Consider the following 25,298-nt stretch of genomic DNA (forward strand, 5'->3'; position numbering starts at 1 on the left):
TTATTTATTTAAAATAATATTTTTTTGTCCGTACCTATACGACAGGGAGAAAACATACATTCAAACTGTTTTATCATAATTTCTTTCTAGAATTTTTTTTATGATAAAACAGAGGTAAAAAAAACGACGGAAATATATATTTTGGTTTTAGTGTAATATAGGTAAGACAAAAAGTTATTACTCTTCAAAACAGTTAAAAAATATGTAGTTGGTGCCACTTAGGAGTTATACTGACATCGAAATCGAATTTTTTCATGTCAAGACATTCAGACACCAATTTTATTGAAAGGAAAATATAATTTCTACACCCTGTATCTCCGAAATGAAGCATTTTAGGACATATGAACTGTTTTACTTATTTTTGTCTAAAGAATATGTTACCGAAGTTTCCCGAATGTAATTCGAAGCACTCTCTATATGATTAACATTCTCATTGTAATTTTTCTTTAAATTTACGAGACTTTCTTAAACGTTACTTTTCAGAATCATATAAAATTCACTGTATTCTCTGATCGTGCATCCTTCACTTAACTTCTCCAATTTGAAAAGGTCAACAGTGCTGCACCGAGAGGAAATAACAGTCGTTGATATAGCCGGTTGTCCTAGTTAAATGCCATGAATGTTTTATGGTACAGACTTCCTTTGTCATTTAAATCCCATCAAATATTCACGAAGTTATATGACTAATCCAGCACACTCCATAAAATGTAATTTTAAGTATATAATATATGGTTATTTAATCTGATTAAGTGTTGGTATTTAGCTGGGTTGCCAACTTTCAAAACAAAAAATAGAGGACAAGAGGACGACATTTTCAACAAAACTTTTTTTTCAAAACATAAGCTAACAGTAAATAAACATAAAATAGTTAAACATGTTTATCGCATCCACAATTCATCCACATTCTTCATTTTCTTTTCTGTTCAAACGAGCGTGAGCAGCGAAAGACACAGACTAACAGTTTTTTAAAGCATTGTGGCGATATTTTTTAGATTTTGAGTTTGACATGTAAAAAAGACGACTTTTTAAATACGCGAGAGAAAAGAGGAGAGTGAAATCAAAAAGAGGAATGTCCTCTGGAATAGGGGACGGTTGGCAACCCTATATTTAGCAACCTTATAATTAAATTTTATAATTATTAGTCCAGTAAATAAGGATGCGAAAAGACCCAAGTCTCGGCTTAATTCGACGACCATGACTTTTTAGGTGGATTGTGTATTTTTTGAGGAGTAGTTTTAGTGAAAAAATTGTAACACCGTGCTCGGCCAAAGCTTTGGACGAAAAACGGCTTCTTCTTTGATCGAAAAATTCTTGGAAAACGCTTAAAACGGCTCTAAAAGGTCAAAGAACGGGTTTTCCGCCAATATTGACCGAAATATGGCATGTAGATGATTTTCATGATCAAATGGAATATTGGGTTCTTAGCTAGAAAAAAACTACTGTTAAAAAAATCTTAACAAATAAGTTATTAATAGTAGTGAAAATATGAATAAGTTAAATCTGAACATTTTTGGGTAAAGGAATGTTTGCCCGGTTTTTTTATTGTCATAAAATATGACAAAATTTAAGTTTGATTTTTTTTTAAGTTCCAAAATTTGAAAGCTGTTGTTCTACCTTTTAAACAAACTTTGAATCTTCAAAAATAATTAATTTTAGCCGAGTTATTAAACAATTTGTTCTATCAATAAATGATAGGCTTATGAAATCTATCTTCGGAGCGTTAAGATTTGACGAGAAAATTGAGGGTTCTTCGAGGTGGAATATCTCTAAAACTACTAATTCTACGTAAAAAATGATAAGAGTAATTTTTGTTGATAGTTACCTAACTATTTTTATATATACTATATAACTACCTTTATTTTAAGAAAATTGCACACTTTTTTCGGCCATTTAGGGCAATTTTTTCGGTGTTGATTTTCCCCCTAAACGTACTCCCCAAAAGGTACACAATCCGCCTGAAAGTGCCGGTCGACGAATTAAGCCGTGGTTTCACCTTCATTTACTGGACTATTATACATTTTGTGTGTTTGAAGATTTGGTTTCATTTCATCTTGATCTAAATATAGCATAAATGTATTACAAAAAAGGTAAATATTAAAGACCAGAATAAATACCTACTACTATTAAAAAATGGTATTTGAAACACTCACTCAATAAAAATTGAAGAGTTTATAAAATGAGTAACATTAAAAAAAATATAAACAGGGTGAGTTTTAGATAAGTGCAAATATTTTTTGGTAAATTATATTTCGAACCCAAAATCCCCTGTATATATAAAAAATTTCAAAAATAAAGTTAAAAATTACTAAAAATTAAAAAAAATAATATAATAATTTTTGTTTAAATTTTTAGTTCAAAAATATAATATATTGATTGCAACAGAGGCAGTAGGTTAAATCTACAAGAGGGAAAACCCGGAAAAGGTCCAGCGGTTCTCAACATTTATGCAAAAAATCATTTTTTGAAAATTTTTGTAAAATAGTAAAAATTTTAAGTAAAGTATTTCGGTTATTTTTGAGTTAATTTAAAACCGGTAAAGAGAAAATGTTTCTTTTATCGAGATCTACCAACCCTGAAAATTACAGTTGGGGGTTGGAACTTTTGGTGTTACACAGCAAAATAAAACACTAAATCACCACAATACACCAAAACACTTTTACTTTTACACTGCCAAACAAAACCAAGCCAAACCAAACCGAAAGCACTATTACTTTTTTAAATTATCTGCTGATGATGCTAACATGGTTAGCGAAACGCGCGTCCAGTGTAAAAGTGTTTTGGTCTATTGGGGCGATTTAGTTTTCTATTTAACCTTGAAAATGTTTGCCCTTACTTAAGACTCACTCTGTACATGAGAGTGCTATTTAAAAAATATATATTTTAAAGTAAATCATTTATAAAATACCTACGAAATATGTAAAACATATCCAACTCCTGATAAGTTACTACCGTTTATCAATAACATAGAAAGGTTTAGCTATTTTTGGTATATCAACTGCCATTTACAAATCATACAAAAATGTTCATTTATTTCTTTTGTCTATCATATTGATATTTCCCTATGGTAACATAATATTACTTTTGTATGGAAAAGCTTTGGATGAGTTTATCGTAGGTTGATAAATTTCTAATGGCTTCGGGGATAATAGACACGCTACAACATGCTTCTCCTAATGTTGACCGATATATCTTTTAATTTAGCTAAAAGTGTTTAGATTGAGGTAAAATCTAGGTTAACACATAATAGAGAACCATTAGTATAGTAAGATTAGAACACCGGAAAAATTTTTAATATTTTTTAGATAAAAAATATAGTTAAACAGTATAACTATTTTACAAATATATAGTGTAAAATAATAATTTGTGGAAACGACCCAAGCTCACCTGATGATGGGGTAGAGCCCCGAAACCGGTAGTGAGAGCAGGTTGATCCACATTATGTCGAACACAGCGTGGAATTAATTTCTATATTAGCAGTTCAAGGCAAGAAACTCTTACTTTACCTAAAAACTGCAAGAAATTTATTTTCCGTTATATATTTTGGGTTAGCCGAAAAATGCCTATATTTACTATCGATAGTTGTGCCTCGGTGGTACGAAAGTACTACCATTGCACGCAGGCCGCTATCTCGCGATGCGGGACTTAATATCTTACCGCTACTTTACAAGTCGTATTTATATACTCGGCGCTATGCTCGTCATTTTGTGGAAAGGACCCAAGCTCACCTGATGATGGGGTAGGGTCTCGAAACCGTGAGAGCAAGTTGATCCACATTATGACGAACACAGCGTGGAATTAATTTCTATATTAGCAGTTCCAAGGCAAGAAACTCTTATATAATTTTATTATATTTTACAAATATGTATATTAATATAATACACCCTAATGCAATTCAATAGATATCTAGTATTTATTGTTTATAGGAATCATGCAAATATTAATTATTATGATTGCTAAGTAAATAATTTTTATTAATTATATCTGCGAGATAATTTTAAACTTATAACTTACTTTGAAGTTGCTCACGCAAAGTTATATAAACTTTATTACGATTCTTGTTAGAAATATTTAATTATCACATTACACTTGTAAGATTTAAAGGTTTAATAAATGTTTCATAACTTCGGATTTGTGTAAACAAAAATATTTATTAAAAGTAACAAGTAATTATCTACCTACAGTGTATCAGCCATAGACTTAAAATAAAATAATATAATAATATTTTATTTTAAGTCTATGGTATCAGCGAAATGGACTAATTACGATAGTAGGCAGGTTGAGTCTTAAATCAGTCAAATATTTTCAGAGCTGATAGATCTCGAAAAATTTCTTGAAAGAAATAGCTATTTTATATTTATTTCAGATCTTTTGAAGTTCCTATAATGTTTATTAATAATTATTGAAGTTTAAATACACTACTCAAAACAATTATCGCATATTTTCTAAAAAATAATATTAATTTTAAAAACAAGACACTTTGAATTCCCTGACTTACGATTTCAAATAGTATGGATAATGTGAAGGGAAATTCGATACAATACGCCTGCGCACTAACCTGTAATTTTTAGTCGGCCGATTATCTAGTTGCAAAAGTAAAAACAATACATACTTATGAAGTCGATCGGTTGTAACTATTTGATTGCATGTGAGCGTGGCTTCATAAGGAAATATTGGTTTCAAATATGCAACTAAATAGTCAGCCGACCAATGTAATCAAATATTGGGCCAATCGGCTCTATACGAATGTATTGTTTTCACTTTTGCAACTAAATAGTCGGCCGACTAAAAATTACATGTAAGTGCGTACCCTAATTATCCTAAAAAACTCACAAGAGAATGGCAGAAAAATGCATGCTTCATTTAGAAATATGTAATAATTATTTTTGTTCAAATATGCGATAATTGTTTTGAGTAGTGTATGTTATTTTATTATTTAGTATAATGTTACTAAATGTATTAGTTATATTTTTAAGTTTTTAATTGAAAATTAAAGTTTTTTTTTCAAATTTAGTTAAGTTGGCTTATGTTGTTTGATGTAAATTTTAAGTTACCTATGTTTTTTTCGTTTTTTTCTTCGCTTGTGTTCATTTGTGTTTATGTTATTTTTTCATGACTGATTGCTTAATAATTTGATATTATTTTTATTCAAAACTCAATTTTTTTATCGGTTTTACTTTTGAAAACCATTCCTTGCTTAGTGATTGACAAACTGCACAATCATAGAACAAACATTTGCTATTACCGACAAAACCGGTAAATCCTGATTCCTTAGAGGCATGCTTCCGAAATTCCCTGTTCCTAAAAACAGTTTTGGTTCCGCAAACCCTAATTAATACTCCCAGTTAGGGTTCAGAACTGGCAAATTCCGGTTTTGAAAATACCGGGAATTTCTGGATCTTTTTGGACAGTACAGAACCAAATTAATTCCCGGTTTTTCGGGAATCGGTAAATAATTAAAAATGTATTTTTTTGTTACGTGAGAAAGTCCTCTAAGAGCCAAAATCAAACTTTTCTAAATAAGTACATAGTATTTCTATTTCTTATTGTTCTTGCTTCTTTTCTCTTTTCAAGTTCCTATATTGTTTATTAGCAATTAATAAACATGAACACATGCAAAGAAAAAATATAAGTTAAAATTCACATAAACAAACTTAACTAAATTTGAGAAAAGAACCTTAAAATATTGAATTTAAAATGCAAATATTTAGTAAAACATAACACAAAAACCATAAGTAATACATTGAACAATATTCTATACTACTTAAATAATAAAATAACTTATTTAAACTTCAATAATAATTATTGAAGTTTAAATATTTGCGGTTTCTAAGAGACGCGATACCGAACATACCACGACTAACATACCAAATCTCGTTTTTTTATCAGAAAAAAATAAAAAAGTTAGGGGGTGAGCCACAATAAATATAATCAATAGGTTCTTATTATAAAATAGCACCCATTACCAAACACTGTTATTAAAGTCATATATTTTTTTTTCAGGAAGAGCCTTTTTTGAAACCAAATTTAACCTCCCCGCCCCCATTTCCGTCCTCGTTGCCGTCTAGCGATGCAGCTTTCCTAGCTGTCGTAGCTGCATTGGGATTGTTAGCAGCCATCACTGCAGGTCTGCTGTTACATCTGTGCTTCTTTCACATCTACATATCATTTCTGGGTCTCACCACATACGAGTATATCCGCCAGCAACGCCAAAATAATTCCCAACAGCCTGTTCCTCAGACTGAAATAGTTAATATGGAAAATGTGGAACGAGACGCAGACATGGAAAGAAACCCTACGCTGAGACACAGGTACGTGTAGAAAAATCAAGGAGTTAATTGCTAATTAATAACATTTACCTTATTCAAATCAATAACTTAAAAATCGGACAAGAAGTGTGCTTCGTCTCGGATCGGACTCGCCCACAAAGGGTTCCTTAGATATTTACACATACTACAGTTTTTTACATTCTTTGTCATAAATCGAAAAATATACGTCATAAAAATAATTAAAAATCTGTTTTAAGTTTGTGCAAATTAATCCCTTTCATATATTATGATACCCTACATTACAGGGCTAACTCAAACTTATGTTTTTATATAATTACTCTCTATCAGATATAACTCTGATAGAGAGTGCCGTTGGTTTCATCTGTTTTTATGTAGTAATTTGAGATTAAGACATGTAACGGAAAAATGCCCATTTTTTATAATTTGCGTATCATAGTGTCAAAGATTATGTAATGAATATTGATTTTGAACCAGTCCAAGTTATTTAGTTTGGCCCAGTATTACCCTTGTGGGATCCTGTGTCTAGGATTCACAAAAAAAAACATCAGAAAACAATCATAGCAAAGAATTTGTTACCTAAAATCTGGATATTCAAATTTTGGAAATAAAAATAATTGGACCATTTTTCCAATTACCAAACCAAACTCGCATTTTGTTTAACAAAATTGTAGTAAATTTCAGTTTATGTTTTATATTTTTTCAATTTTTGTTTTATATTTTTGTATTGATAGTATATTATAGTTGAGGGTTGGAACCTTTGGTGTTACAAGAGCAAAATAAAACACTAATTTAACACAATTCACCAAAATACTACGTTTTCACTGGACGCGCGTTTGGTAAATTGATAGTATAGTTGTAGTTTTGATATATTTATACAGGGTGAGTCTTAAATAAGTGCAAATATTTCCAGGGGTGGTATATTTTGACCCCAGGAACACTTCTATGAGTTTTTTTTCGCAAAAAAGATGGTGAAAATCGTGCATTTTCTTTTAAATTTCCCTGTACATTTTTCGAAAACTTTTTAGAACTGCCTGTTCACCGCAAATTTTCCCACAGTATAATTTTTTAATCTCTGATATTACCATGGTTACGGCACTAAAAGGGATGCAATATTGCTACTTCCTACATGACCTATATTTCCAATTATTAATACGAGAAAATGCCACTAGTAAGTAAAAAATTGCTGAAAGAGGGTGAAAATTTCAGAAAAGGTGGGAACAAAACACCCAGTGTAGTAAAGTGCAGAGATACTAGTTACGCCATTATGATCAATTTATCTATTTCAGCATAAAAACATCCCAACCCCTTTAACAGTAAGTTTTTAAGTTTAATTATAAATAACGAGAACTAAATCGTATACAATTACAACTTTCGGTACTAGTATTATTACATCTCATTATTACTTCTCTATTTAATACCTGTAAAATGAATCACGAAGTAACGAATACACAAAAAGTGTGTTTTGAGTATAATAAGTTGTTTGTACTCGATTTTAAGTGTCTTACCTTGTCAGATAAAATTTTGTACTTAATTTATATTACAGTTGTGGGTTGGAACTTTTAACCAACTAAATAAAACCAAACCAAATATTTTATTTTTAACACTAGATGCACGTTTCGTTAACCATGTTAGCATTATCAGCAGATGATTAGACTAAGCTTTTAATCATCTGCTAATGATGCTAACATGGTTAACAAAACGCGCGTCTAGTGTTAAAAGAAAAGTGGTTTGGGGTATTATGGTAAATTGAAGTTTTATTGTGCTGTTGTAACACCAACGGTTCCACTCCCCCAACTGGAATTATGTAATCGTTTAGGATTCATATAAGATCTATCTAATTGACCTTAAAATTTCCTTATTTTTTAGGCCCGTTAATCTTCAATGTGACGGAAAAACCAGAACTACCTTTTTTAGTTGTACAGTACTAGAAGAAACATTCTCCAGTTGTAATCCCGAGCCAACTCCTACACCTCCCAGCACTCCTCAAGATTGCCAAATGTGCATTATGAGTAATAATTCGGTAAGAAGCCTATTAGATTTAAATTTACATTTCCATAGCTTTAACAATTTTATAATTATTTTGACCTAAGCTTCATTCAGAACCTCGCAATTAGTGGAATAAATTAGTGGTTTCAATTAACGTAGAAGTTTGTTCCTTTAATTTCAATATAAACCTTCGGAACGTCAAAATTAGTGGTAGACATTTTCAGTTAGTAGAAAAAGTTATCAAACTTTTAAACTTTTTCATTAATTATACTTCAAAACTTACAGAAATGTCATTTTGGCCTTTGATTATCTTCCGTCAAGAGAAATTGTGGTTATAAATTAAAAGTTGATTGTTTTATAAGCTAAATATTAGGCTTTTTCTATGGGTAAAACTGACTAACGCAAGCTGTTACACAATCATCTGTCATTATATTCTATTAATTTTAATTGTGTTTTTTAAATATTGTGAATGATCGTAAACTAAAAAGTATAAAATTGAAACCACTAATTTATTCCACTAATAGCGAGGTTCTGAATGAAGCTTTAAAGATTATAAACATATATCATATATATTGAAATAATTAAAAACCTGCTACAATTATACATTATTACTAATTTTGTTTTATAATATTTTCTCTTCTGGTACCTAGACTATCACTACTACTTACACTAGAAATCACTTCTACTTTTTTTTACTTCATAACAAGTACCAGGTATTCAAAATTATTAGAAATAACAGTCACACATTATTTAATACCAGCTTTGTTTGTTTTTTGAATTTTCCTCATATATATGTATATGGCAGCAGTCTGAGAGTCTAAATTTATTATTTCTATAAAGCTTTGCGTTCTATCTTCTTCTTCTTTCTCTGCTTATCCATTAATGGATGTTTGCGACCACACTTTCCATGGCTTCCCTATCTCTGGGTGTGTGGATGAACTTCTGTATGTTACTAATGCCTGTCCACTGTCTTATGTTCCGCAGCCACGACATTTTTTTCCGTCCCAAACCCCTTCTGCCCTCGATCTTGCCCTCGATAATCAACTGAAGAAATTGGTATTTATGGTTACGCATGACGTGACCCAGGTATGCAGTCTTTCATTTTTTATGGTGTTAAAGAGTTCACGTTCTCTATTACTACGTCTTAGTACATCCTCGTTTCTTATCTTGGCCGTCCATGGTATCTTAAGGATTCTACGTTCTATCACTATACCCTATCATAATTAAAATTTCGATGCGTTCGGTTTCATTTAAAGATGCCATTTTACGGAAAGACTGTGATACTCAATAATATTTGACATTACCTGTCAAGTTAACATTTATAGGTGCATAAAACGATATTAAATCAAGTCTGAAATTACATAATAAATCGTTTAACATTTCAAAACGAAAACTCGATAACTCGCCGGAAATAGTTGGATTTAGGTACATTATACAGGGTCTGGCAATAGTGCATCAGGCATCTGTAGCTCCTAGAGTAAAAAACTTAGGAATTTTCTTTAAGTGCAAATCTATAGTTGGTTCTAGGATATATTCTAGGAAAATATTTTAACTTCTATATGGTGGCTCAAAAAAGTGTGAGTGGATCGGGATGATTTTTTTAAATGGAATTATTGCATTTCTGGCTTCTTTTCAGATTACTTTACATAATCCTAAGATATGAGTAAATATATTTCGATTGTTTCAAAGACATTAATAAATAAATAAAAGATATATATTTTTCAGCCTTTCTAAAAAAAATATTAAAAATACGAGAGCTGTCCTGAAATCAAAACTATATTAGATATTATTAATATGGTAATCGTATATCATACAGGATATTCAATATTTTACGTCAAACTTTCTAAAATATAAAATAATTTTTCTTCGTTTTTTTTAAATGGAACACCCTGTATATTATTTTTTCAATGTATAGAGAATTAAAAAATGAACATTTTTTATATTTAGAGTATTTCAATATTTTTAACGGTTTCGCAGATATACGCGGTTTTATATTTCATATGGCATTTTCCATAATAATTTTTTATCAAAGCCACCCAGTGATTTTTCTCTCGTATTTTACCGTTGAGAGAACCATATGAAATAATACTGCGTGTATCTGCGAAACATTTTTTTTAAAGTATTTCAAAATTTTAAAAATTTTGAAATACTTTAAATACAAAAAATGTTCATTTTTTAATTCTCCATTTAATAAAAAAATAATATACCATTTAAAAAAAAGAAGAAAAATTATTTTATATTTTAGGAAGTTTGGCGTAGAATTTTGAACATCCTGTATGATTTAAGATTACGATATTTATAGCAAAATTAAGTATATACCATCTAAAGTAAATACCTAATATAGTTTTGATTTCAGGACAGTTCTTGTATTTGTAATATTTTTTTTAATGATGGTTGAAAAATATATATTTTTTTTATTTATTTATTAATATCTCTGAAACTATCGAAATATATTTATTCATATCTTCGGATTATGTAAAGTGATCCGAAAGGAAGTCAAAAATGCAAAAACAAAATGCCCAAGTTTTTTATTCTAGGAGCTACAGATGGCCGACGCACTATTAAAATTAAAATTAAAATTGAAGGAAAAATTGAAATACTCAATAATATTCATGGCGTTTTATTTAAAAGAAAATAAATCTTTGAGGTGCCATGACTTCATGATATACCCTGTCTACTTAAATTTGTTACTAGCTTATACGTATTTAAAACCCTATAACTTTTGTATTTAACTTTTTTGCAGTGCCTCGTATATTTTGCTCAATAATCGACCGTTTTCATACATATCAGCGACCCTGTATATTGGAATATATCAGATTTTACATGAATTGTTTGTGACAAATGGCTTCTTTCTAATCAGTAAATGCTACTACCATGTTCAGACTTACTTTGCTCAGTAAATGGACAATACATTTTTCTGTTTTATATTTTCTTTTTTGTTTTTTCTTAAATGTGTCTTTTTTTGAATAAGAATAGTGTTAAGATAGGTTTACTAAGTGTAGTGTAGGATAATTTTGAGCTATAATAGTTGTTTATTTTATTTATTTATTTATTATTCTAAATAACTTTATTATTTATATTTAGCTGATTTGCATACAGATATAAAACTCTTTGTTAAAATTTATTAATTTCAATTCACCGACTTTCATAATTTTACATTCGACGATACACATTTCATATTTAAAAATATAAATTCTTTGAATTAAAAAATTAATGAACATATTAATTACTTTAAAGAGCGTTTTAGTGCATGGAATATCTGAGTGCAGTAAACTATTCTGACTAGCCTTTTTGTTTCATGCTATATGAAATTTTGTAATAATAGTATTTAACTAATACGACCGACACACAATGGCATATGCGTGTCTAGTGTGAATGATATTAATAAACTTACTTTCCGATCAATATTGGTATAAAAATATACATGGTTTTATAACTCAGCAGTAAGTAAGAAGTTTTAATACTAATTAGTTCACATTCTAATTATTTATAATGAATAATACTAAATTTTAAGTTGTATTTTTAACTTTTAAGTTAACTTCTTTTAAGTAAGATTTTGATGTCAGGTAATTTAGTTCTAGATAGTCGATAATTTTTTTTATTAAAAAATTATTATTAAGCATTAATTTAGAGTATAAAATATGCTATATGTCAAATGTCATTCAGGCATATACAGGGTGTTCCTTAATGACATGCTAATATTTAAGAAGGTGATTCTTGGACCTATTCTAAGGAAAAAACCGCATATGTATGTCTTAAATATCTCAACTTTTGAGATAGAAATATCTGTGACGCAATATTTGACACACGTCTTCCATGTATCAAAATACTTATTTTGACATAAAAAAAATTAAAAATAACAACATATCGATAACTAAGATGAAATAGAATACTCGATATATGGATATATAACAACATATCGACATATCGATAACTAATATATAACAACATATCGATAACTAAGATGAACATAGATGAAATGCGATAGCTTATGGATAGGTAAAATCCATTATCGCCCTTTCTTAGGCGAAACAAGAATAATTGAAAATTGGAAGAATTTTACAAAAATATCAACAGAAAGAAAATGTCTTTGTTCTTACTCATCTAAATATCATTTCTATCCTACATAAGTGTAACTTTATTAATAAATTTTTGTCATAGTTAAAATGTCTATGATAATAAATTAACGTTTACGTAATCCACAAATAACCTTTCAAAACATTCTTAGTTCGTTAAAGTCTAAAAGCAAGCCCTTTAAACTTGTCATACAATAGAAGTTTAATTAAAGTTTGGATATGTAGTCAATGAGGCCATTTATGTCGTCGGTTTGAACTGGAGTCATTGAATTTTGGTTATATAAATCACCTTCTCTATGTTTCCAATTACAGCAATAAATTATATTTATGGCTATATATGGAGGATGCCATAAAATACCTTATTACATGGATATGCGATACGTTAATTTTGTAACGAATAAAAATACAGAATGTGTGAGAATATAAATGGTGCATATTTATAGAACAATTCTAATTTTGTCGACAATAGCTTATTATAGCAAAGATTTTATATTTATTTTTAGGCAATTGTTTAGAAATTTTTTGACCGTATTTATTGATTATTGTCGTGTTCATGTTGTGGTCGAAATTTTGACAAAAATATCTTTCAAAGAAACTATCGGTCAAATATTCCTTTTATTGAAAACACAGTTATACAGGGTGGCCCAACGAAAACGTCCCGCAAGGCATAACGGCCAGGGTAATTTTTTTTTTTTCAGAAAATCCAAAAACACGTCAATTTTGTTTGTGAGGGGGACAACTTTTGCCCCAAAAATGATTGCAAAATCTTTAGCCCTCTATGCGGGGGTGTCATCCCCCAACTTTTTTCAAATGGGAAGGGGGGTCAAGTGGCGCCGCAACGAAAATAGCTTTCTATTCTCTATATTCCACCGCTTCGTTTTTGAAAATCGGTCGAATCGTTGAGAAAATATGAAGGATTGAAATTTAAAAAGTTTATTTAATCATTTATCAGAGTAAATGATAAGGATAAACTTCTTCGACCAATTTGCTGTTTTTTCTTATTATTTCTAGATGTTTACGCATTTTTTCACTAGCCACAAGGTTGAACGATCAGGTGCGGTAGTTGCTAGATAGTTGGTCTGTGACTTGTGCGCTGAAGTTCTTCTCAATATACAATAATTGTTAAACTTTTTAACAATTATGTGTACTCACTTGCAGAAAAAGTGAAAATAATCGAACTTTATTTTAAAAATAATGAATGTGGCAATTGGTTTGCACAGATATTCAATGAACGCCATCCTGACAAACACCTTTATGGCAAAATTGGTCGCGAGTTAGTAGCAAGTTAGTAAATTTCGCGAAACTGGTTCCGTTAAGAATAAAAAGAGGCGCAGAGGGAAAATTCTGTAGTAAATAAAGCTATGGGGGTATTCGTACTGGGCCAAGTTGCCATGGATAGTACGCTGAGTACAAGAAAATTAGCCAATGAGACCGGGGTGAATCGTACAAGTGTCCAAAGGATATTATAAAAACACAAGTTCCACCCGTACAAAATTCAGTTGGTACAAGAACTCAACGAAGACGATTTTGATCGTCGCGGGCTGGTATTTTCGGAAATTCTATTGTGGGTCAGTTTAACGATATTGAGACCGCACCTGATCGTGCAACCTTGTGGCAAGTGAAAAAATGCGTAAACATCTAGAAATAATAAGAAAAAACAGCAAATTGGTCGAAGAAGTTTATCCTTATCATTTACTCTGATAAATGTTTAAATAAACTTTTCAAATTTCAATCTTTCATATTTTCTCTATGACTCGACTGATTTTCAAAAACGAAGCAGTGAAATATAGAGAATAGAAAGCTCTTTTCATTGCGGCGTCACTTGACCACCCTTACCATTGTAATGTTCTTATTTGGGTTCGCAATTACATGCTCTGAAGGAAACTCTAAGACCTTATTAAAAAACCAACTTTATTTCGAATAACTAGTACAATCTGTTCTTGTGTAAATCTTAATAGTAATTGAATTCGGTTAACCCTAATTAGCATATCGCGCGACATCCAATAATGCATAGTTGCATTCCTAATATTATATAAACAACTAATTCTAAACATATAATATAAACTGGTCTTAATTAACTTAACATAAGAAATACTTATATCTAAACTATTATGTACAGGGTGTAATAATATTTATACACTACACCATTTCAAAAAAGTTAGGGGATGACACCCCCGCTTAAAGGGTTGAAGATTTTGCAATCATTTTTGGGGCAAAAGTCCCCCTCACAAACAAAATTGTCATGTTTTTGGATTGTCTGAAAAAAAAATTACCCCGGCCGTTATGCCTTGCGGAACGTTTTCGATGGGCCACCCTGTAGATTTTCCTATGACACCCTGTCATCCTGCTGTTAAAACATAACAGCTGTTTTTTATACAGGGTTGTTCACCACATACGACACGACGAGTATTGTAGGTAAACGATTAGATTTTTACAAATTGTACGTTTTGGGCTCGTTGAAGGACTATTAGAGCTACAATTTAAACATAATTTTACAAGATACAGAGTATTTCAAATAACTAAAAAATATTACGGTTATATTTTTTTAAATGGAACACCCTGTATATTATTCTATTTTTAGATTCTACGATTGAAATAAAGGTAAATTTGATTAAGATTTATCACACTTAAACCTTACCGTTTTTAAAATATTTTCAATTTTGTAAAATTGCAGTAAAAAAAATAAGGCTTATTCATTTCTCCAAGGGTATCAAAGTTTTTAATACTAAATATTTACTGAAAATTATTTATTGATCAGATATTGTGTTGCAATAATAAAATTTATACTACCGTATACAGAGTGTCCGAAAATTTATATTAAATAATTACTAGCTTTAAACGGCAATAACTCGTATAATTTAAATGGAACACCCTGTATATTTTATGTGATTCAGATGCACTAAAAATGTCAATATTCCATAGGTATAGTGATAAATGAGGTCTAAATTATAAGAAAATGCATTTTCTACGAAAACTTGAAGAGATAGGTAAAAATGGTATAATACAATTTGATAGACAATTAAATTGTGCATCTGATCCTCGTAAAATATACAGGATGTACCATTTAAATTAAACAAGTTATTGCCGTTTAAATCTAGTAATTATTTAATATAAATTTTTAGACACTCTGTATAAGGGAGTATATTGTTTATTATTGCAACACAATATCTGATCAATAAATAATCTTCAGTAAATATTTAGTATTAAAAACTTTGATACCCTTGGAGAAATGAAGCCTTAAAATTTTTACTGCAATTTCATAAAATTGAAAATATTTCAAAAACGGTGAAGTTTAAGTATGATAAATCTTAATCAAATTTACCTTTATTTCAATCGTAGAATCGAAAAATAGAATAATATACAGGGTGTTCCATTTAAAAAAATTAAAACTATAATATTTTTTACTTATTTGGGACACTCTGTATCTTGTAAAAATATTTTTAAATTGTAGCTCTAATAGTCTTCAACGAACACAAAACTTACAATTTATAAAAATCTAATCGTTTACCTACAATACTCCGTGTCGTATGTGGTGAACAACCCTGTATATACATACCTATATGAATACGTATCGAAAATTATTAAAATAAATAATAATTAATTAATAAGTAAATTATATCGATTTCAGTTTTAACGTTTACGTCATTTTTTGATATAGGTAGCTCCAGAACTAAAAATACCTCCGAAAAAAGTGCGCAAAAAATGGAACTGTTGCGTATCGGTCCCGGACAGTCCGGACGATAACCAGAGCCCCTCAGAGCCCCGCTGTCTCATTTCCTTGTGCAAGCACAAAGTCAAGAGCAAAAAGCTGCCGCCCCCTCTGGACGGTCGGCCACACAGAACGCACGGCCATTGGTCGAGCGCCAAAATAAGGTTATTGTTTAGAGTGTTAGGTAAGTCTAATAATAATGGTTGATCCCATTTTTTTTAAGTATGAAATTACTTGATGAACTATACAGGGTGTCCCAGAAATAAGTATTTTAAGGGGTGGTAGATATCGATAAAAGAAACATATTTTCTCTTTTCCGTTTTTCAAATAAGTCCAAAATAACGGAGTTATTTTACTTTGAAAATTTCCAAAAAAAAAATGATTTTTTGCTTAAATTTTGAGAACCACTGAATCTTTTCTAGATTTTCTTTTTGTAAATTTAATCTACTACCTATGTTGCCATATTATCAAGAAATTATGTTTTTTAACTAAAAACTAAAAAAAATTCCAAAAATTGTTTCAACAAATTTCAAATTTTCAAAATTTTTTTTTCACGAATAAAAAAACTCATAGGCGTGTTTCTGGGGTTGAACTATACAACCAGTTAAAATACTTGCACTTATTTCTGGGACATCTTGTATACGTAAATACTTGATCCCGGGATGAGTTCCTGATACCAATTCTAATAAACCGTCCACGCTATCTATATGCCAGCTGAATTAAGAGATAAGAGAAACCAGTTTTAAAAAAATAATAACAGTAATGACACTTAATATTTTTACTTAAGTTCTTTTTTTGAAAAAAAAACAGTTTTTCCGAAATGAAAAAAAAAATTAACAGTAGTCTACTTACTTAAAATACCAAAAATTGTACGTATTAACTTAACGTGTCCTAACAACTTGGTTTAATTATGTTCAGCTAGTGAAACTTAAGAATAATTTTGTTGTTGTTGTATATATATATATATATATATATATATATATATATATATATATATATATATATATATATATATATATATATATATATATATATATATATATAATTCTTGATTGTTTTATTTGCTTTGTTCTCTTAAGAAGAATTGTATATATATATATATATATATATATATATATATATATATATATATATATATACAATTCTTCTTAAGAGAACAAATAAGTTAAAGACAATCAAATATGACTTTTTTATTTATTTGCTACATAGCTAGAAATAAAATATATTATTATATTATACAGGGTGAGACTCAAATAAATGCAAATATTTTCGGGGTGTTATATCCCACGAACGATGAGGTTTTTTCGCAAAAAAAAAGATGTTGAAGATTTTTCTGTATATTTTAGAAAACTTTTTAGAGCTGCCTGTTCATCGCAAATTATCTCACGGTATAATTTCTTATTACCCACTAAAAGGGGTGGAAATATAGAAGAAATCCGGCGGCTCTCAAATTTTTATTTTAATCATATATCGAGTTTTTTAAAATGTTCAAACTTGAATAACTCGGTTATTTTAGACTTATTTGAAAAACGGTAAAGAGAAAATACATTTCTTTTATCGAGATCTACCGGCTCTGAAAATATTTGCACTTATTTAAAACTCATTTTGTATAATCTTAAAATATATTTTAAGTATGCTATACACGGTGTACACATTTACACATTATTTATTATTTATAATAAACATAATTTTTTTATTTTTTCAGATAAAAAACGACATTTTGTATATTAGTATATGACATATATTACAATACACTTACAAATTTAATTTTTTTTACAATTCAATTGTTTTCGGTCACTTTTTTGTTTCACCGGAAATGACTACAACTTCTGATTTTTAAATAGCACCCTCGGTATTTTTTTACTTTTTTTATTTTTTTATTTTTTTACGAATATTAGTTACGAATATGGCCTCTTGTAAAGATTGTCATATCAGATTTTTTATAGTCTGTATGATAATAATATTATACTAATAACTTATTTAGGTATTGAAACGGATTATTGTATTCAATGTTTTGTTATTTCTCATTTTTTTTAGGTAGTTTAGGTCAGCACAAACGCAGAAACCAGCAACAGGCCCAAAATAACCAGGGCCAGATTCCCAAGAATAATCAAGTGGGACCTTTGACTGATCCCACTTCAAACTCTCCCGTCCCCATACAGACTGTCAGTAACCTGGTGCCAGTTTCATGTTATCCAGAAGTTTCTCGTAGAGCCAATACCTTACCTGCTTTACCGACTCCTCCAAGAAAGTAATTGTCATTGATCATTATTGTTCTGCCTTAATGAATTTTAAAATTCAATAATAGCTACCTAAATTGTAATTTACCCTGTATAGCTTGTATATTTAGTTAAAATAACCATCAGTTACTCCTTTATTTTAAATGGAACACCCAGTATATTATTCCGATATTCAATGGAGAATTGATATATCTTCAAAAAAACTTTAGGCATCAAAGTTGCCTACCTCTTATAGACAAAGATTTTCATAGATATTTTTACTTTTATGATTTTGATTTTGCGTCAATAAATCTTTATTATTCGATAAAATCTACGTGGCTGTGGATATATTTTTTTTTAATTTAACAACAATTAAATGATGTAAAGTAAAATATTCATCGGTAATAAAAAAATACACTTTTAAAACATTTTTTAATTATTACGGCTAAAAATTTAGGAACACTTTAAATACAAAAAATATTCACCTTTTAATTCTTCATCTGAAAGAAAAATAATATACAAGATGTTGCATTTTAAAAAAAATGAGATACAACATTTTAAATATTCCGATTTTGGTGACTCCATAAAAAATACCCTGTACATATAGATAATGTAAATTTTTCTACACGAATTTATTCTGTTATCCTTCGTGTTTATGAAAACATAGCTAAGTATTAATAAAGGTATATTCACTCTAGTTTTTTACCACTTTTCGGATATAATGTTTTTAACCAAAGTTTTAGTAAATAAGGAATAGACTGGCAACACTGCAGAGTGCTTCAAATAAAAAGAGTGTACTACATATATGCAGAATTTTATGCCGAATACAGTTATCTACAGAAAAATGGGGGGGGGGAACCAAAAACTTAAAACTTTATCATAACTTTTTTATGTGACACCCGGTATGCAACAAAAAACAACAAATTTTGTTATGCAATAAAATATTTTTAGTATATGCTCCTTTATAAACCATGTAACATCTGTATAAAACTTTTTTTATTTTGACAATAACGACGTTATGGGAATATGTGTATAAAATTGTACAATTTATGTAGAAATTAACTTTGATTTGACATCCCTTATTTTGCTAATGTTTTTTTTTCTTATGTTAGGCGACTGATAAGCGAAACCGAGCTTGCCAACGCGCTCACCCTTCTCCAGCAGCAGCAACGGTGCGGACGCCGCCCTTCGTACCGCCGGCGTAGGCGCAGCGTCGCCCACCGCACCAAGACGCCCGCCCTGTCGCCTATTCGCGAGAGCGGCCTCAGCAACCCCGCGTCGCCCTCCAGACAGACCTGCGCAGTGTCGGCCTTAGGCTCGTGTACGAGAACGAGCTAGGATGAGAGAACAGCTATGGTTGTGTAAAAGTGTTAAAAAAATGCCTTGGTCGGGATGATTGCTTGGTTGCTGTTATTTGTCTATTAGCACTTTCAGTTAACGCCTACATTTCTGACAAAAAAAATGGGGAAAATAGCCACTGATATAGAGAATTAAAAATTATGATTCTCGGAAACAGTTCTCAATATACTTCGTAATAATGGTAATAAACTAACCAGTAGCCTGGTCCTGATCTTAGTATTAAAAAAAATCTGAAACACTTAAATATAATTTTGAAAATTGACATATGTACTTATTTGATATGTAGGCTCGAAACTAACAGGACACTGTTTCCCCAACGGACACCTCAGTAGGCTGAAACTCAGGAACAACGGCGACAGCAGATTCTGTGGGGATAATGGGGAAACACCATATACATATAACTAAATATACTCAGTGTTCCCTATTTAACCCCGTGTGCTGTTTCCGTGCCGTAAGAAAAAGACAACATAAGTCAGCTCCATATTAATGCTGCATAAGTCTATTTCACCCGGATATCGATTGAACTGCGATTGCGCCAAACTCCCATTGATTGTAGTTTTCGTTCTGTTTGGATTACTTTTTATTTATGCGCGTAAAAGAATGATTTTGTTTAGTTTATTGTTTCCAACTATTTTTGATATGTTTCCAACTTCATGATGATGTGTAATAAATAATAAAAATATAAATAAAATTGAACGTTAGGTAAAAATGTCAGTTAACCACTTCCCTTTAAAAACACCGACCAACGGAAACTTCTTCAGGTAAGGCATGCGCAGTTAAATGAATATCCGGGTGAAATAGACTTATGCAGAATTCCATATTTCTCTTTCATTGTTTGGGCTTCACTTTTTAGAGATTAGGCTGAGTATATTTAGTTATACAGGGTGAGTCTTAAACAAGTGTAAATATTTTCAGGGCCGGTAGATCTCGATAAAAGAAACATATTTTCTCTTTACCATTTTTCAAATAACTCCAAAATAACTGAGTTATTTTACTTCAAAAAAAAATTTTTCAAAAAAAAATATTTTTTGCTTAAATTTTGAGAACCGCTGAATCTTTTCGGGATTTTCTTTCTTTTAAATTTAATCTACTACCTATGTTGCCATATTATCAGGAAAGTATATTTTTTGACAAAAAACTAAAAAAAAATTTTCCAAATTTTTTTTAAAAAAATTCCGAATTTTTAATATTTTTTTTCACGAAAAAAAACTCATAATCGTGTTTCTGGGGTCAAAATATACCACCCATAAAAATATTTGTACTTATTTAAGACTCACCCTGTATTTATATGGGAAACACCAGAGCACCTTATCACTGAGTGCGCTGAGACGACGCGACGACCGTTCGTGCCATGAACTTTGGTACAGCTGATGTCGAGGATGGAGAGCTGGCCTCTGTGTAGCCGTCTCAAATACTGGCTTTTGTGAAAGCCGTGAGACTCTTTGATGAGTTATAACTCATTATAATCCAAAAAAGGGAAACACACAATAGATCTGTAAGGTCGCGGTGAATAAACATCCCTCACCCAACACACCCCTCCTAAACATTCTACATACCTTGGATCCTCCTTTTTCGCATCATATGGACCAATCAAAACGATAATTAGCTTTCCTACATTTTGTTCAAGTCACTCCCATAATTATTCCTATTTGACTGGCCTAAGTGAATTATTAAGAAAGAAAAAATACCCTCTATTAGACAAAAAAATTTTCACCTCAAAAAAATTAAGTAAAAAAATGTGGTATTTTATATTGTTAAGAAATTATCATTTTAAAGCTTAACAAAATTGTGCTACTAGACCAATAAAAGGAGCTATTGCGTGACAGCTAGTTTAGGAAAAATTTATAAATAAGACTTAACCTCCCGTTAAATTCTAAACATAATTTATAGCCTTATATAAATTTAACGTCATGTCGTTCGTTGAGCTGTTCATTTCATTAAATGCAGATATATTTTATAAATAAACTACTATAACAAAAAAGAGACTCGTATTACATTGTTAGCTTTTACTGAATTCTGAATTTGTAACAAAAAATATCGATGTAGCAGAACTTGACGTGTACCTATTATGTTAAGGTAATAAGAAAATATTGTTCTAATTGTATTTTTCTAAAATAAATCTTTAAGCTAGGTATATAAATAGATTTTTTTACAGAGGTATGTTACAGGACAAGAGTAGGAAACAAACTATAAGAAAAAAAATGTTCTCTGTAACGTTAACTTTCAGCACAGATGGCACAGAATGCTACCTGTGAATATAGTAAATTAAATCTTTCAACCACAGTATAACACTAAAATGTAGTTTTTTGGACTATCTTCTTCTTTAACTCGCTTTTTCAAACTTTTTAAATTTATTATTACCATAGCAGTAATATAGATAATTGAATAAGAACGTCCGCCCACGGGTCGTCTCAAGCTCGAAGCGGAAGAGTCTCGAACTCCGAACGAATCACCCTCCACTCTACCTTCATAGTTTCGTAAGTAAATAATTAATAGGCTTGGTGCGTTTCAGTTGATTTCAAAAAATTCCGACCGCAGCGCTCTCTACGACAGAAATCAGAAATTTTCGCTATAATATATCGAATTATAACAAAAAAAAATAGTAAGGTTTGGTAAAATAGTTATGATGCCGTCACATTGGTCATTTAAAAAAACGAAGGTAGACCTAATATACAGGGTGGTCCGAACTGTATTCCGGAAACTTTAGCAGCATACTCTGCAGATGAAAATAAGTAAAAAAGTTCGTATAAATGTATGTTCTAAAATGCTTAGTTTTGGAGATACAGAGTGTAGAAATTTCGTTTTTATTACGATTTTTTCCAAATACTTTCTGAACTAACGTCACTATCTCAATGAAAATTGGTATCTGGGAGTTTTTTGACATGAGAAATTTGATTTTGATGTCAATATGGCTCCTATTTGTAGGTGGCGCCACCACATGTGTTTTAAATGTTTTGAAGAGTAATAACTTTTCGTCCGTACCTGTATAAAAATACCGAGTGCAAAAATATATTTCAGTGACTTTCTACGTAAAAAATGTCTCTTGGTAAAAATTGTTACGGGCAACCGTTCTCAAAATATTCAGAACGGAAATAGTCAATACATGCCATTATTGGCAAAATATAAACACACGTTGAGTAGATAGTTATTTGACTGAAATAATACATTTGGAAAATTTTTTATATAATTTTTTTGCGAAAAAATGATAATACAGTTTCTGTTGAACTTTTGGCACAAAAACAATTCAAATTTATGATTTCAGTCTATTAACTATTTAGTCAACATGTTTAATTTATGTCAATGAGGACAGGTGTTGATAATTTCCATTCCAAATATCTCGAGAACCATTACTACAAGCGACTTTTACCAAGAGACCTCTTTTAGGTAAAAATGTCGTAAATGTATATTTTTTACTCCGCAGTTTTATACAGGTACGGACGAAAAGTTATTACTCTTCAAACCAGTTAAAAAATATGTAGGTGGCGCCCTCTACAAGGAGTCATATTGACATCAAAATTAAATTTCTCATGTCAAAAAACCCCCAGACACAAATTTTCATCTAAATATTGATGTTACTTCAGAAACTATTTGGAAAAAATCGCAATAAAAATGAAACTTCTACACTTTTAGGCCATAGATTTATACGAACTTTTTACTTATTTTTATATGCAGAATATGCTGTCGAAGTTTCCGGAATACAGTTCGGACCACGCTGTATACTCCCCGGCACAAAATTACGCCACCCTAAAAATTTGACTAAAGGATGATTCACAGTACACCGGACCGTGTCTGAGCCGGGCACGTTCCGTGAAGTAGACACGTAGCCACGTCCTTCTGTATATGCAACACCGAGTTGATAACGGGGTTCATATTAGTTCCGAGTATATTAGAAAACACAGCCCCATAGACACACGAAGATTTAATACGAACAATGCCAAAGTTCTCGCAATTGGAATTGGTACCAATTGCAGTTGATGAATAAAGAACAACTGCATGGGAAACACCTGCTCAAAGGGAAAGATAAAAGACCTATCTTCATTACATCCTTTCGTTGTCCAGTTTGATGCATACCCTGTCGTCAAATAGTGCTGTAAGATTCACTAATACGTGTAGTCTTTGCTAATACCTATTACAGACATGATAAAACGTGTACTTTGTTTATATCATGACTGCAGATTGCAGTCGGAGTACCAGGAAAAGTACATTCATGCTTTCCGCAACCTGGCGAGAACGGAGCGGATCCGAAAAAAATGTACGCCGACATTTCTGTGACGGGGCACGGACGAGTTCCAGCGAAGCTCGGGTCGTGTTCGGCCTGGCATGAATGTATATGTGTAAAGAACACTTGACAATGTTTGGCCGTGTCACCGACGCACGACTCGGATTCGTCACGGTATAGCGTGAAGCATCCTTAAGTTTGGTGTTTCATAACTTTTTATTTTGTAATCCGATTTTTATGATTATGGTATCAGTGTAAAGATCAATTTATCGGCATTATTTAGAAGGGTTAGGGTTTAAGGTGGGTTATTTATACCGGGAAAACATTGTTTTTTGTTATAAATTCAAAACACCCTGTGGAAAAAATAATGGGACGAGCATTTTGGATAAAAACACTTTCCTGTAATCTTAGATGTATTCCTAACATTTTATTTTTTGAATTATCCCATTATCTCTATTCTTTTATGAGCTACACATTTTTAAGTAAAGTATTGATTTCAAAGATTCTTTTATTGACATAAACAATAATTTTATACTAATTTTAATAGCGAGCATGTCCACCTCTCCGCAGGAATAACAACTCGAGATCTTTGTCGTATCGAATGAATAGGGGTAGTTATTCTTTCTTGATCTACAGCTTGATGAATATCAGCTACGACGACGAAAAGCTCTTTTAAGTTCATCGCAAAATGTTCGATTGGATTGAGGTCGGGACTACAAGGAGGCCATTCCAATCTTCGTAGTCGAACCTCATCCAGGTACTTGTTAAGTACTCGTACTTCTAACTTTTTACCCCGCGCAACGTGGGGCTTGGCATTATCATGCATCAGTACAAACTGATTTCCAACGAAAGGCGCAAATGGAACGATCACTTCTTGGAGGACATCCTCAATATAACGGTGGGCATTGAGAGCTCTATTTTCGACAAATTCAAGATTGTAAAAATATGAGTACTTTATTTAAAAACGTGTAGCTCATAAAAGAATAGAGATAACAGGATAATTAAAAAAATGAAATGTTAGGAAAACATAAGATTACAGAAAAGTGTTTTTTAACCAGAATGCCCTTTCCATTTTTTCCACAGGGTGTTTTACCCAGGGAAAAACCCACCTAACCGAAATATATAAGCCATTAAAATAATAAAAAATAATGCCAACAAATTCATCTACAAACGAATACCATAATTATAAAAATCGGATTACAAATTCAAAAGTTATGAAACATCAAACTTGGCCAAAATTTTAGGGCGACGGAATTTTGTGCCGGTGAGTTTATAATGAAAAATAAATCATAGCCAATCCAACTTGACTTCCAGCTATCATTGCAGCTGTACAATTTTCTGATATTAGACCAAACCAAGGTACACAAGGTATAAATTTGAGTCACCCTGTACATAGATTGAAATAGAGAGTCTTCCTTTGTAACTTTTTTCTTGCTAATTATT

At 30.9% G+C, this 25,298-nt stretch overlaps 1 protein-coding gene across 1 annotated transcript in view; it reads left to right on the plus strand.

Moving 5' to 3' along the window:
- LOC115883656 (probable palmitoyltransferase ZDHHC1) overlaps window positions 1–19,990 on the plus strand; it is a 97,370-nt gene extending 77,380 nt beyond the window's left edge. Inside the window, exons 5-9 of the mRNA XM_030902046.1 lie at window positions 6,001–6,308; window positions 8,154–8,307; window positions 16,008–16,242; window positions 18,096–18,309; window positions 19,390–19,990. Coding sequence (XP_030757906.1) covers window positions 6,001–6,308; window positions 8,154–8,307; window positions 16,008–16,242; window positions 18,096–18,309; window positions 19,390–19,615 — 1,137 coding nt within the window. The 3' untranslated portion in view covers window positions 19,616–19,990. The remainder of the gene's footprint in view (window positions 1–6,000; window positions 6,309–8,153; window positions 8,308–16,007; window positions 16,243–18,095; window positions 18,310–19,389) is intronic.
- The last annotated feature ends 5,308 nt before the right edge of the window (window positions 19,991–25,298 follow it).

The sequence above is a fragment of the Sitophilus oryzae genome, unplaced genomic scaffold (genome assembly GCF_002938485.1).
Source record: "Sitophilus oryzae breed Bouriz unplaced genomic scaffold, Soryzae_2.0 scaffold_111_pilon_pilon, whole genome shotgun sequence".
Classification (NCBI taxonomy): Eukaryota; Metazoa; Arthropoda; class Insecta; order Coleoptera; family Curculionidae; genus Sitophilus; species Sitophilus oryzae.